The 16,281-nt window shown below is 49.5% G+C and overlaps 1 protein-coding gene across 1 annotated transcript in view; it reads right to left on the reverse strand.

Annotated features, from left to right (window-relative positions):
- LOC121271166 (microtubule-associated serine/threonine-protein kinase 1-like) overlaps positions 1 to 15,163 on the reverse strand; it is a 104,372-nt gene extending 89,209 nt beyond the window's left edge. Inside the window, exon 1 of the mRNA XM_041176927.1 lies at positions 15,081 to 15,163. Within this exon, the coding sequence (XP_041032861.1) occupies positions 15,081 to 15,163 (83 nt within the window). The remainder of the gene's footprint in view (positions 1 to 15,080) is intronic.
- Between the last annotated feature and the right edge of the window lie 1,118 nt (positions 15,164 to 16,281).

Below are 16,281 nucleotides of genomic sequence, written 5' to 3' on the forward strand. Positions count from 1 at the left end.
ACAAATTTCATAGTTGCTTGGCACAATATTGGAGCGCAGTGGCTCAGTAAAGCCCAGAGTAAGCCTCAGCTTTCAGTGTCCCATAGATACAGCAGCTGGGCCTAATGCACTGCAGTAACACAGACATTGCAAACCAGGCTACTGGTGTCTCCACGTTCAGTTTCTCTGACCAGACAGCAAATCACAGACATTGTGTGTAACTTGTGTTTTTTTTTTAATTCATTCTCAGAACGTGGGCATCACTGGCAGTTATTATCCAATGCTTGATGCCCTTGAGAAGGTGGTGGTAGACCTTCAGCTTGAACCATTGCAATCATGCTGTCAAGGACTCCCCCAGTGCTGGATAGGGTCTGAAATCAAGGATCTTAACTCAGCGACGATGAAGGAACGACAGTATATTTCCAAGTTGGGATGGTGCATGGCTTGGTGGGCAACTTGGAGGATGCGGGCAAGTGAAGGAGCCTTGGCGAGTTGCTGTACTACATCCTGCAGAGAGTACATTCTGCATCCAGTGGTAGAGGCTGTGGGATGTTTACAGTGGTCTACAGGGTGTCACTTGATAATGATGTCCGCAAAACAGTTATCTGCTACAGGCAAAAATGTTTTCGGATGTTAGAATGGTTTTAGTAGGTCAGAGGCTGGGAACTCTGCAGCGAGTAACTCACCTCCTGACTCCCCAAGACTGTCCACCATCTACAAAGTCAGATTGTGATGGAATACTCCCCACTTGCCTGGATGAGTGCAGCTCCAGCAACATTCAAGAAGCTCAACACCATCCAAGACAAAACATCCACCACCTAAAACAACCATTCTCTTCACCACAGATGCACAGTGACAGCAGTGTGTACCATCTACAAGATGCACTACAGCAATTTACCAAGACTCCTTAAACAGCACCTTCCAAACCCATGCCTCTACCGCCTAGAAGGACAAGGGCAACGAATGTTTGGGAACACTACCACCTGCAAGTTCCCTCCCAGCCGCACAACATCCTGACTTGGAACTATATCACCATTCCTTCACTGTCGCTGGGTCAAAACTCCCTTCCTAATAGCATACCTACACCACATGGACTGCAGCGGTTCAAGAAGGCAGCTCACCAACACCTTAAGCTACAATTATCAGCTCGGAGTCCCTCTTCAAAAGCTGTATGTAAATCGAGCAGGCGGCTCAGCTCGTGAACTTTTTCAGGCCAACTTCCTTAACAAATCAACAGAAGTAAATATAAAAAAAAAAGAGACCATGGGAAGCATAAAGTACCTTAGCAACGTGTCATAGCAACAGTGGTTCTCAGATCATATTACAGTGCCATTTTGGGTTATGTCATTATAATTTCCATTTTATCCATATCCATGCCAACCCCTGAGGTTAACTCTGTGGCTCCCTGTAATTGATAGTCAACGAGGATTTAGGCGGTGTATTTTACTCGTTAAAAAACTTTGGTCAGGTAACGTGTCAGCAGGTATACGTTGCCCATTTTAGTGTCGGTAACCATCCAAGGTTGTCCAGGAATTGAACAATGATCTCCAGAACACCATGGTGAGCAATCTTGGAGAAAAGGCACTGGGCATTAAGCAGATTATGTGCTTCTTTAAAAAAATCTTTGAACACTTTCTCTTCCCAACTAGAGAAAAACAATTGAGTACAGGAGTAAAGATGTCTTGCTGCAATTGTATAGGGCCTTGCTGAGACTGCACCTGGAGTACTGTGTACAGTTTTGGTCTCCTTATCTAAAGAAGGATATACTTGTCATAGAGGGAGTGCAGCGAAGGTTCACCAGACTAATTTCTGGGATGGCAGGATTGTCCTATGAGGAGACATTGAGGAGACTGGGCCTGTATTCTCTAGGGTTTAGAAGAATGAGAGGTGATCTCATTGAAACATACGGAATTCTTACAGGGCTCAACAGGGCAGATGCAGCAAGTATGTTTCCCCTGGCTGGGGCAGTCTAGAACCAGGGACACAACCTCAGAATAAAGGATAAACCATTTAGGACTGAGATGGGGAGGAATGTCTTCACCTTTGGAATTCTCTACCCCAGAGGGCTGTGGATGCTCAGTCATTGAGTATGTTCAAGACAGAGATCAATAGATTTCTGAACAGTAAAGACATCAAGGGATATGGGGATAGTGCAGGAAAATGGCATTGAGGTAGAAGTTCATCCATCACCTAACTGAATAGTGGAGCAGGCTCAAAAGTCAAATGGCCTACTCATGCCTACTCATATTCATACCCATGCTCCTATACCTAATGTTCCCATGTTCTTAATTGGAGATGCGGGGGACAAAAGGACTGTGTGACTGCAATAGAGAAATCGGTAATGAAGAGCTGGATGGCTTCTCAAGTGATTCAGGAAAGCAGGGGCATTGCAAGGCTGATAATGTTGGTCAATTAATTGGCGGTGGTGGAACAATGGGAGATCAGATAATAAAATGTCCAGGAATATATCCAATCAGCCTTTTTTAAAAATTTGTTCTTGGAATGTGAGTCACTGGCAAGGTCAACATTCGTTGCGCATCCCTAAATGCCCTTGAATTGGAGCCACATATAGGCCAGACCAGATAAGGTAGATCTTAACCCCTGAAGGACATTCGTGAACCAAATAAATTTTATGACAATCCAGTAATTTCACAATCACTACTAATGAGATTAGCATTTTATTCCAGCTTTACTAACAGAATTTAAATTCCCTAGGTGCAATGGTGGAATTTGAACTCTTTTTACCAGAGCATTGGCCCAGGCTACCATTCCCTGGGCAATCAACCCTACACTCAGGTACAAAAGCCTGGGGCCCACATCACCCTTTAGGGGTGTTAACGCAGCCCTAAGCTGCAGGCCAGCACAAAGGGGAAAGAGCAACAAAGAACCTTCCTGTGTTATGACTAAGGAGCCTCGTTCCCCCAATCTTTGTTTTCAATGGGTCGTGAAGGGATACCTTAGCTTCTCCTCATCTTTGGCTCATTGTTTTCTCTCTCTTACCCAGAAGGGAAATGTAGGTGTTTCACAGACAATAAGAAGCCCTCTAAGAGTACCTACTGCCCAAAACTCTGGGCTGCCTCAGCTTTGGAATTCTCGGTGCACGAGGTGCCGTGTGCAGCAGACACTAAGAAAATCTGCTGAGCTCCCATTCTGGGATGAAAATCAATAGATCCATCCCTGGGCGAGCAGAGTGGCTGAACAGTGCCTCCCTGTGGCAGCCCTGGAAAGGGCCCACTTTTATTATCTGATTCCCTCCACCCATGCACCTCAATTCTGGTCTAGATTTGGGCTCTAGGTTCTGGGAGAAGAAAATTTCTTTCACTAGGAAACCAGTTGAACCACGACACTGCGGGAATCTGGCAGTGGGGCTTGGTGAGGCGTGGAGTGTGGAAAGGATCAGCTGCCAGGTTCTACTCCATTCTTCAACCTGCAGTTGGGTTGCCAACTTTGGTTGGGTGCAATCCTGGAGGTTTCATCACATGATCTCACACCTCGAACCACCACACTCCACAAATTCCCACCATTGGTTGAATTGGACAAATCTCAGCCATTTCCCCCACCAAGTCCAATATCTTACAAAGAATAAATGTTGACTGTTTAAAGAAAATAAAAGCTTTTTTTTTTGATTGCGCCTATGATTTTCTTACGGTTGTTGCTCACTGCAGAAGACTAAACTTCAATTCCTGGATACTCCAGGACAACCCCGGAGGGTTGGCAACCCTAAATCAGCAGACATAAGCCCAGAATTTATAGTTCATAGCATCAGTGAAGCACATTCATTTGTTATTTCAATATCTTCCATTTGGTTGGCCACTAACCCATCAAGATGGAAATAAATGGTTTACAGACTGGGTCAAAATGGTGGGCAGACATCGCAGTCTCATAGGAACATGTTAAGTATTTGTCTATTTATATCAGGGCAGGGAATGTCTGGATTATATGGTCATTCAGAGAAATCTGAAGCTCTTAGGGTTTCAACTGAAGCAAAATGGCAAGCGAAGGGATTGTAACAGCTCTAAACTGGGGCAATTTGGGGCCATCAGCAGCAACAAAGTTATATTTCACCACAATCTTTAACCTAATGCTGGTATATCCCTCAATCTACTATTACCACCAGCCCAAGGGACTAACCCTGGTTCAATGAGGAGTACAGAAGTAACAGCACCAGGCATACCTAAAAATGAAATGCCAGACTGGCGAAGCTACAACACAGGACTACATACTAAAGAGCAGAAGCAGCATGTTGTAGACAGAGCTCAGCGATCCCGCAACCAATGGATTAGATCACAGTTATGCAGTTCTGCCACATCTAGTTATGAATGTTGGTAGGCAATTGAATAATTAACTGGAGAAGGCTCCACAAATATATCCACAATGGTGGCAGAGCCCAGCATGTGAGTGTAAAAGATAAGGCTGAAGCCTTCGCAACCAGAAGTGCTGAGTTGATGATCCATCTCAGCTTCCTCGTGAGGTCCTCAATGTCACAGATACCAGTCTTCAGCCAATTTGATTCACTTCACATGAGATCAAGAAACAGCTGAGCACATTGAATACAACAAAGCTATGCGTCCTGACAACATCCCAGCAGTATTACTGAAAACTTGTGCTCTGGAACTAGTTGTGCCCCTAGCCAAGCTGTTCCAGGACAGCTAGAACAATAGCTGATAAAGTGGAAAGTTTTCCACTTTTGTCCTGTCCACTAAAAGTGAGGAAAATCCAACCTGGCCAATTACTGCCACATCTACTCTCAATCATCAGCAAAGTGATGGAAGGTATCATCGACAGTGATGTCAAACGAACTTACAGATCAATAATCTGCTCACTGATGCTCAATTTGAAGGTAGCATTCTAGGTCTAACTATCTTCAAATGTTTCATCAATAATCTTCCCTCATAAGGTCAGAAGTGGGGATATTCACTGATAATTACACAGTGCTCAGTTCCATTCATGACTCTTCAGATGCTGAAGCAGTCTGTGTTCACATGCAGCGAGAGCTGGACAGCATTTAGGCTTGGGCAGATAAACGGCAAATAACATTCACACCACACAACTTGCTGAATCCCCTGCCATCAACAATGGAGCTTACCATTGACAAGAAACTTAACAAGACTAACCATATAAATGATGTGGCTACTAAAGCAGGTCAGAGGCTAGTAATTTTGTGGTAACTCACCTCCTGATTCCCCAAACCGTCTACTAGGCACAAATCAAGAGTGTGATAGGATACTCTCCACTTTCCTTGGTAAGTGCAGCTCTAACAATACCCAAGATGCTCAACACCATCCAGGACAAAGCAGCCCACTTGCTAGGCACCCCTTTCACCACTTAAAACATGTACTGCATGCACCACTGGCACACAATGGCAGCAATGCAAGACTTCTTCAACTTCACTTCCCAAACACACGACGTCTACCATCTAGAAGGACAAGAGCAGCAGATACATGGGAACACCACCACCTGCAAGTTCCCCTCTAAGTCACTCACCATCCTGACTTGAAAATATATCGTCATTCCGACACAGTTGCTAGGTTAAAATCCTGGAACTCCCTCCCTAACAGCGCTGTGGGTGTACCTACGCCACAGGGACGGCAGTGGTTCAAGAAGGGTGCTCACCACCACCTTCTCAAGAGCAATTAGGGATGGGCAATAAATGCTGGCCTTGACAGCAATGCCCACATCCTGTGAATGAATTAAAAAAAAAAATCTTTCTTTTTGTGCAGGATGATGAGTTAGCTTATTCCAGCAGTTCGCAATAACCTCGGAAGGACACAGCTATGTTGAAGGCTCCAGAGATTTAGTGAGTCTTTCATTCAGTTAGTCCTTGAAGCACTAACTTCATTACTAACCTGTCAGAACCGTTTAAACTCTAGAACTTGTTAAAAACTGCAACATCAAAGGAGCTTTAAAAAAAAAAACCCTTAAGCTGTGGGCATTATTAGCAAGGCCGGCATTTATTGCCCATCCCATGTTGCCCTTGAGAAGGTGGTAGTGGGCCACCTTCTTGAATCCCTGCATGTGGTGAAGATGCCACTTCAGAGAGCAGTTAATTGTCAACCATTCTGGTGCAGGACTGGAGTCACATATAGGTCAGAGCAGATAAGGAAGGCAAGTTTCCTTCCCTAAAGCACATCAGGGAACCGGTTGGGTTTCTATGACAACCTGACATCTTCTGGTGCACGAGAGGCCCAAAAGTTAGGTCATAAAATTTACCTGCATGTGCCCTGTTTTGGCCCATGATCAGGGTCCAGGCAGGTTTGGCCTAGGGGAGAGGTGGGGGGATGGAGTGGTGGCAGTGGAGGGGTTGGGGGGAACCATCGCTGTCCTCCCATTTAGACCTTACACTAAAATTACGGTTGTACACATCATTTACACCCAAACTGCACAGTTAAAATAAGAACCCCCATTCCTTCCTACATCATCAAATTGAAAGAGGGGAACAAGACCAGGGCATGACAGCAAAGCAGTGGGTAGTCGCTGCCCAAGTTGTCTATTTAATTGTCATTGGTGCCCAAGAGTATTGTGCCTCAGGATTGCTGGAGTACCATTTAAGGGCCAGCATTGGGCAGAGGTGAGGGAGCTTTACTCTGAACCTCTATCAACCTGTTGTACCTGACCTTGGAGTTCTGGGATGGTCCAAAATGGAGTAATGCATTTCCTGTCCCTGACCCCAAATAAGCTCTAAAATGGAATCGTCTCACTTTTTACTGAGTGGATGGGCTGGGGTTTTTATTTTGTCTAGAACCAGGAGCAGAGAGACTTCACGAGCAATCAGGGTTTCAAGACCTATCTTTTTTTTTACAAAATATGTTCTCTCCAGCCACTCCCCACCGCGGAGGTACTCATTGTATCTGCTCATCTCGGTGTGGCCACCCATCATACCTGACCCTGTATCTAACAAAGGTGCAGCACTAAAGTCAGCATGGGCCCTGACTAAAATTGGAAAGTCTTGTGTACTCATTTGTGGAAACTGACATTTCACGTTAAGGAGGTAGAATGAAGCATTAACCCTTGCACCACCGTCGCACTGTTCAAACACTGGAACAATTTGAAGCTGCTAATCCAGTGAAGGCACGTTCACATCCCACAACTCATTCATGAGCGTGGAAGTGCAATAGGGAGCCACTGTCTCTCAGTGGAACAGCCAATCACATTGTCTCTTTCACAATACTCTCTAGACTTCATTTTAAGAAGAGCATCAAATGTGTCTCATGACACATTTTACCAGAATTTTACCTGTTGATGGTGGGTTGAGAGGCGGGAAGGCACAGGGGGAGCGGACCCGATCTATTCCCATTGCTATATCATTTGCCAGCGGTGGGAAAGCTGGCATGTGGGCTGCCTACCAGCAGTCCAATCGAGCCACTCAAGTAGCTAAGTAAGGGCCTCTTCTGCCTATGCTGGCATATTATCCAGCCAGATGGCCCACCATCATGTGGGGAGACTGTCCAGTGAAACTCGGCGGCACTGTCTGTCCTCAGTGACCACCCCCCTCCACCACCTCCCAACCCTGATAGCCAGACTGGCCCGAGCGCCTCCAGACCCCACTTACCTATCTTCAAAGGTGCCCGATCATCAATGCGCCCTCATCCTCGAGGTGCAGCCCCAGCAATGGCCACTGCTAATGGTGGCGCTACCGAGGCTGAACTGCCAGCCCTCTGAGCCAGCAGCTCTTGAGTCGGGGTAGGTCAGCCATCCTATACAGGGATTGCAGCCCTGACAGTGACCACTTAACTGGATGCCGTCGGGAATATGCTGTGCTCAAAGCTGGCTCATCCTCCATCTTCGACCCTGGTAATGGGACTTCAGTCTCCATCATAAAATTCACGGGAGCTCAATTTTCATAAAAGCTGACACATTTTTCGGAGCAGAAAAGGTTTTGTAACGCCAGTCCGCCCATCCCTTTATTTAACAAGTCAGCTCCACTTTCGGAGAACATTCTCACCACAGTCCTCAATCCCAGTTCCCCTTGAACCCACTTACCTGGAGCTTGCCAGCCTAGATTTTGTGCTCGGGTCTCTGGAGTGTAGCTTGAACCCATCTGAATCAGGGATGGGAGTGCTGCCAACTGACTCAAGGATGGCACTGTGCTGCAGCCCTTTTTAAGGAAGGATATACTTGCACTGGAGGCGGTAAGGCAAAGGTTCACTATTTTAGTCCCTGGGATGAGGGGGTTGCCCTATGATCAGATGCTGAGTAAAACAGGCCTATATTATCTGCAGTCAAGAAGAATGAGAGGTGATCTCATAGAAACATACAAGATTCTGAAGGGGTTTGACAGGGTGGACGCTGAGAGATTGTTTCTGCTGGTCAGGGAGTCTAAAACACGGGGGACGGGGGGCACAGTCTCAGGATAAGGGGCTGAGATGAGGAGAAATTTCTTCACTCAAAGGGCTGCGAATCTTTGGAATTCTCTACCCCAGGGAGTTGCGGATGCTCCATTGTTGAGACACATTTAAGGCTGGGATAAGAGAGATTTTTGGTCTCTCAGGGAATCAAGGGCTATGGGGAGCGGGCAGGAAAATGGAGTTGAAGCCCAACATCAGCCACGATTGTATTGAATGGCAGAGCAGGCTCGACGGGCACATGGTCTACTCCTGCTCCTATCTCTTGTGTCCGTCAATCAGAAGCTGGGCGAGTTCCAGAATGAGAAGCAGCCACTTCCAGTTATACAGGGTAAGTTGGGGCGGTTGGAATAGAGTAATTTAGAGGAGACCGTATTCTCCCAGAACCTGGCTCGACTACCTTAGGAATTTTTCGAGACTGGCGTCAGTTTTTTGACTATATCTTTTATGCCTTACCCAGGAGATGGTGCACCGGGGGGGCGTGGAAGGGGTGAATAAAAATCCTGTGTGACTGCATCAAGTCTATATAGGTCAAGTTTTTCATGTCAAATGCTCTTTCTCCATCCCTTGTGGCATACCTCAGCGGGGATGTTCTCTCGGGCCTTGGCCAGTCTGTCCCAATGATTCATCCGCCTGCTGTTATGATGAAATTAAAATATCTGCTCACCTTCCCACTGCTGATTGTGAGTCACTGCCCCTAGGGTCAGCGAGTTTGTGGGTCATCTCAACTAAATGGTAACAATTAACAGTTTTAGGAATTGAAACGGAATCGAGGGACCTAAAACATTCCACATGGGCGAGAGGTGGTGGTGGGGGGGGTGTGAGGGAAAGGCATTGGGTCAGGGGATGGGGACACTGAACAAGAATTTGCAACTTTAAACCCCACTAACAATATTTCCAAGACAGCAGACAACAATGTCTGAAGAGAGACAAGCTTCATATAAGATAATGGTCGCATTTGAGTGCCTCTGACATGTATGTATTGATGTATAGTATTAAAGGCTGGAATTTTACTACTCCCTACCCCCTACCTGCCCCATCACCCCACCGGGAGAGGGCTGGAAAATGGGGAGAAGGTGCATAAAATCAGGTGGGATGGCGGGCAGAACCATGCCCATCGCTTACCCGTCTCCTCTGGCGCGTTGCCAGTGGGGTGTGGAGGGAGAACGGCCAACACCTTGTGGCAAGGCTGAAAAGCCAAGGGCTGGCAGCAGTGCGGTTTCCCTCGTGTTCGGGCATCCCAAGTCCCTCCCCCAGTCTCAGGCCTACTCGAACCTGCCCCCTGCATAAAATCCAGCCCAAAGTGTAAATTCCGAGCTATAATGAATAAGGTTAAACATTTGATCCCACGTTTGAGATAGAGAAATGATATCTGACCGGAATGAGTCGGGTTGTGAGATTGAGTTCGACAAGTTTTTAAGACACTGCGGGAATCAAGGGACAAGGCAGGAGTATGGAATTGAGGCAGAAAATCAGCCATGAACCAACTGGATGCTTCTGGGGACTGAATGGCTTCCTCCTGCTCTGATTCCTTATGTTATGAGACCACCGCGTACCCCTCCCTGGTGCCTGAGCCCAGTGATTTGTTACAAATTTCCATTTTCAGTGCCTTGTGCAAATTGGCCACATTCAAACCCCTAGTTTCAGAGTTTGTGAGATGTACCACATCACATGGTTTTCCACTTCTGCCTCAGTCACTCATCCCACACCCCTCCCCCCCCACCCACCCACACACACACCCCTCCCCCCCCCACCCACCCACACACACACCCCCCCCAACCCCCACCCACCCACACACACACCCCTCCCCCCCACCCACCCACACACACACCCCTCCCCCCCCACCCATCCACCCACACACACACCCCTCCCCCCCCCACCCACCCACACACACACCCCCCCCAACCCCCACCCACCCACACACACACCCCTCCCCCCCCACCCACCCACACACACCCCTCCCCCCCACCCACCCACCCACACACACACCCCTCCCCCCCACCCACCAACACACACACCCCCCCCAACCCCCCACCCACCCACACACACACCCCCTCCCCCCCACCCACCCACCCACACACACACCCCTCCCCCCCACCCACCAACACACACACACCCCCCCCAACCCCCCACCCACCCACACACACCCCCTCCCCCCACCCACCCACACACACCCCCTCCCCCCACCCACCCACACACACACCCCTCCCCCCCCACCCACCCACACACACCCCTCCCAACCCCCACCCACCCACCCACACACACACCCCTCCCCCCCCCACCCACACACACACACACCCCCCCCAACCCCCCACCCACCCACACACACACCCCTCCCAACCCCCCACCCACACACACACCCCCCCCAACCCCCCACCCACCCACCCACACACCCCTCCCCCCCACCCACCCACACACACACCCCTCCCAACCCCCCACCCACCCACACACACACCCCTCCCAAACCCCCACCCACCCACACACACACCCCTCCCAACCCCCCACCCACCCACACACACACCCCTCCCAAACCCCCACCCACCCACCCACACACACACCCCTCCCAACCCCCCACCCACCCACACACACACCCCTCCCAAACCCCCACCCACCCACCCACACACACACCCCTCCCAACCCCCCACCCACCCACACACACACCCCTCCCAAACCCCCACCCACCCACCCACACACACACCCCTCCCAACCCCCCACCCACCCACACACACACCCCTCCCAACCCCCCACCCACCCACACACACACCCCTCCCAACCCCCCACCCACCCACACACACACCCCTCCCAACCCCCCACCCACACACACACCCCTCCCAACCCCCCACCCACCCACACACACACCCCTCCCAACCCCCCACCCACCCACCCACCCCTCCCCCCCCACCCACACACCCCCCCCAACCCCTCACCCACACACCCACCCACACACCCCCCCAACTCCCCACCCACCCACACACACACCCCTCCCCCCCCACCCACCCACCCACCCACACACCCCCCCAACCCCCCACCCACCCACACACCCCCCCAACCCCCCACCCACCCACACACACACCCCTCCCCCCCACCCACCCACACACACACCCCACCCCCCCACCCACACACCCCCCCCACCCACCCACACACACACCCCCCCCCCACCCCCACCCACCCACACACACACCCCTCCCCCCCCACCCCACCCACACACACACCCCTCCCCCCCCCACCCACCCACACACACACCCCTCCCCCCCACACACACACACACACACCCCTCCCCCCCACCACCCACCCACACACACACCCCCCCAATCCCCCACCCACCCACACACACCCCCAATCCCCCACCCACCCACACACACACCGCCCCCCAACCCCCCACCGTATTAACAACCTGTATATGGGATAACTTACATTTTTAATTCTTGCCAGCTTGTGCATTGATTCAGCAAAGGAGGAATATTTGATTCTGCTTTTCCAGAACAATCTCAGATATAATCTGCCTTTTAATTGTCTTTTTTTCTCTGGTTTGGTTACCTTTATCCCCACAGTGCTTCCCCTTCCTCCGTTCTTGATTAGTTGGAAAATTGTAGGAAATGCCCTAAAAACTGGGAACTCTGCATTGAACAGCGATGTAGAGAAGAGAAATCCAATTCTTACAAGCCTCACATGGAAAGGAAAATGGGAATGTTTCCACTAGGAAGGTCATTCAATGCTCAAGCTGCACACAATCATCCAATGACACATAAATACAGAATCAATTGTCTTCTGAACTCTTAAAAATGTTTTATCTTGCTGTTAGTTAACAGTCAGATACAAATTCCAAATTACTGACTAAATAAACACAAAGGCAAGCCTGAAATGATATGATTGTGATCGTGTGTGTGTGTGTGTGCATGCGCTAAAATATATGCTCGTGTATGTCCTTTAATGCCCTTTTGGGAAGGAAATCTGCCATCCTTACCCTGTCTGGTCTACATGTGGCTGCAGACCCACAGCAATGTGGTTGACTCTTAACTGCCCTCTGAAATGTTCTCATAAGCCACTCAGTTCAAGGGCAATCAGGGATGGGCAACAAATGCTGGTCTTGCCAATGACACCCACACCCCATGAAAGAATAAAGAAAAAAAGTGCGTGTTTGTGTCTTTATTTTCTATATATCTGTGCTCCATGGGCTTGGAGGGGAACTTGCAGACGGTGGTGTTCCTATGAGTTTGCTGCCCCAGTTCTTTTAGTTATTAGAGGTCACAGATTTGGAAGGTGATGCTAAAGGAGCCTTGGTGAGTTGCTGCAGTGTATCTAGTAGATAGTATACACTGCTGCCACTGTGCACTGGTGTGGGGGGGAGTGAATGTTCAAGGTGGTGGATGGGGTGCCAGTCAAGTGAACTGCTTTGTCCTGGGTGGTGTCAAGCTTCTTGAGTGTTGTTGGAGCCACACTCATCTAGGCATGTGGAGAGTATTCCATCACACTCTTGACCTGTGCCTTGTAGATGGTAGAAAGGGTGTGTGTGTGCATCTATTGACGGCATTTAATGGAAGCGACAGAGGTCTCGCCCGCCATCAGGTCACCCACATTGCCTCCTTCTTTAGGGAAGGCCCACCAAATTAAGGGCCAGGCACTTAGGTGCCCAATGGCAGGCCTTTGCCAAGATTAGGGACCCCCAAGGGCAGAAATCCCATCCTCCGCCCCCACTGAGAGCTGCTAGCCGATCAGAGACTGGCAGCTACTCATTGCAGGCTGGGAGTGGTGACATGTGCCAGCCAGGCATCTAGGGAGAGGCCTAGGAATGCTGAGGGACCCAGGCCACAAGTGAATGACTGCCACCCTCACTATCATCCTAGGAGGCCACAAGCAAAACGACAGAGTTTGCTTTTCAGAAAGGAGTCCCTGTCCAAATCCAGCAAGACCTGGACAATATCCAGGCTTGGGCTGACAAGTGGCAAGTAACATTCACGCCACACAAATGCCAGGCAATGACCATCTCCAACAGGAGACAATCTAACCATTGCCCCTTGACATTCAATGGCATTACCATCACTGAATCCCTCACTATCAACATCCTGGGGGTTACCATTGACCAGAAACTGAACTGGACCAGCCATATAAATATTGTGGCTACAAGAGACGTAACTCACCTCCTGACTCCCCATCTACAAGGCACAAATCAGGAGTGTGATGGAATACTCTCCACTTGCCTGGATAAGTGCAGCTCCCACAACACTCAAGAAGCTCGACACCATCCAGGACAAAGCAGCCCATTTGATTGGCACCCCATCCATAAGCATTCACTCCCTCCACCGCCAATGCACAATAGCAGCAATGTGTACCATCTACAAGGTGCACGCAGGAATTCACCAAGGCTCCTTAGACAGCACCTTCCAAACCCATGACCTCTAGCATCTGGAAGGACAAGGGCAGCAGACACATGGGAACACCGCCACCTGGAAGTTCCCCTCCAAGTCACTCACCATCCTGACTTGGAAATATATCGGCTGTTCCTTCACTGTCACTGGGTCAAAATCCTGGAACTCCCTCCCTAACAGCACTGTGGGTGTACCTACACCACATGGACTGCAGTGGTTCAAGAAGGCAGCTCACCACCACCTTCTCAAGGGCAACTAGGGATGGGCAATGAATGCTGGCCCAGCCAGTGAAGCCCACATCCCGTGAATGAATTTTTAAAAATTCCCGCATGGCAACTGCCCCGCCCTCCACTGGTTAAATACCAGTGGCATTGGGATGAGGCCCTTAAGTGGGCATTAACTTCAAACTTAACGGCCTCAATTGGCGGGCGGGGGTAGTGGAGGAGGGGCTGCAGGCCGTACATGAACCTTCCCACCCCAGACTTAATCGGGACAGAGACGGGAAGGTGGTGGGGTCCCGCCCAGCATCCTGCCACCCAATGAAATGCGCCCCACCCCCAAACCTGTCTAGGGGGGTGGGCATTAAATTCCGTCATAAGTGACCGTAGCTTGATATGGGAGTGTCTATGTTGTATGTGCGGGCGTGTATACATGGGAGTGTGTGTATATATGTGTATGTGTGTGTGTATGTGTATATGTGTATGTGTGTGGTGTTAGTGAAGCAGCGTATAACAGAAGAGACTCAGCACTCAAAGGGGGGTCAAAGTGAAACAATAGAATCCATCTCAGCATTTGCTGAGCTTCTCTTCTGTCCTGATAATAACAGTCACACCCTCCAGCGATTACAGTTCCAGGCAGAGCTGTTTAACTTCACAATTGCAGCCACAATCTCGCAATCCCTCAGTTCTTTGCAGCACAAAAGCAGACATCTGGCACCTTTTACTGTTTTGCCAAGGTGAACCACTTAGAACACTGAGTGCTTATGGCTGCGTGCATTGCTGCTTTTAACAGCCCAGCATCTTTCCAGCAAGAGTGGGAGGGGGAAATTAATCCCTCCTTCATTTCAATATTTGTGCATGAACCACAGCCCATTTCCCCCTCCAAACATCCATCTTTTACAATCCCACCCTATTTACAAATTGCACCACCACCCAGAAACAAGCAAACATGTTGTGCACGCACACACACACACACACACACACACACACACACACAGACAGACGCACACACACACACACACACAGACGCGCACACACACACACACACACACACACACACACACACACATGCACAGAAGACAGGGTTTGACCTTCCCTTATACAGTCTCCCTTGTTTCTTAACCACACAAGAGCATTCCCTTTTCTTTGTTAAATTGAGGCAGGCTCCCAGTTACCTTTTGGACCGTCGGAACATGCTGCTGTCAAGAAAGTACGGCATAGAAAAATTAGACAGCACTGTCCAGAGAGAGTCAGACATGGTCCCGCAGAGCTGACATTGTGATGGTGGCGTTAGTTGGTCTACAGCACCGTCTAGCCACTGAGGAAAAAGCTGTACTAATTCCCTCGATGGGTTTGGCAGATTATTCCACCGGCTTGGGAAGGGGAGGATGTTCTCTGCGTGTGTGAGTGTGTGTCTCTGTGTATATACGTGTGTGTGAATCTATTGCCACCAGCAGTCTGAGATTGGAAGAGCTGGCACCTTTTCCCCCTCCTCCCCCCATTTCTGCTTCGTCAAGAATCTGCACCGGAGCTTATTCACATCAGTCAGTCACCAGCTTGCCCCTGTCATGTGGGAGGGTTCAGGGGGAGATGGTTTTTATTCATAAAGCAGTGATCTTTTATCCTGGTTTCAGCTGGAAACTCCAGACCAAGTCTCCAGAGACTCAGAGGACCGGAAAAAATAATGAGAGGAAAGGGAGAAACGCTGGAAAAATGAAAGGGAGAGAAAAAAAAAGCGACAGAGACAAAGAGAGAAGGGAGAAAGGGACAGAGGTAGGGTGAAAAGAATAGAGGATTGAGCAGCAATATGGACAGGGAGTGAGACAGACTTGAACAAGTGTGGTAACAGGAAAAGACACAGAGGGAGAGATAGAGAAACACTGAAAGAGAGAGATGGACAGAGGGAGAGAGAGAGATGCACAGAGAGGGACACAAGGTGAGAGAGATCGAGAGGTGCAGAGACAGGGAGAGTCAAAGGAGGACAGGGATTCAGACAGAGATTGACACGCACTCACTCACACTAAGTCAGACAGAAAACACAGAACAAGGAGGGGTTGGGAGTAAGGGGCAGGAACAAAGAGATGCAGGGACAGATACAGTCAGAGAGAAAGACAGAGTGACAGACTCAGAGAGAAAGAGAGAGAGAGAGAGCAAAGCAGTGAGAGAGAGAGACAGTGAGAGAGAGAGACACAGTGAGAAAGAGGCAGTGAGAGAGAGAAACACACAGTGAGAAAGAGACAGTGAGAGAGAGACAATGAGAGAGAGACAATGAGAGAGAGAGACAGTGAGAAAGAGAAAGTGAGAGAGAGACAGTGAGAGAGAGACAGTGAGAGAGAGACAGTGAGAGGGAGAGACAGTGAGAAAGAGGCAGTGAGA

Source organism: Carcharodon carcharias, chromosome 30, assembly GCF_017639515.1.
Source record: "Carcharodon carcharias isolate sCarCar2 chromosome 30, sCarCar2.pri, whole genome shotgun sequence".
Classification (NCBI taxonomy): domain Eukaryota; kingdom Metazoa; phylum Chordata; class Chondrichthyes; order Lamniformes; family Lamnidae; genus Carcharodon; species Carcharodon carcharias.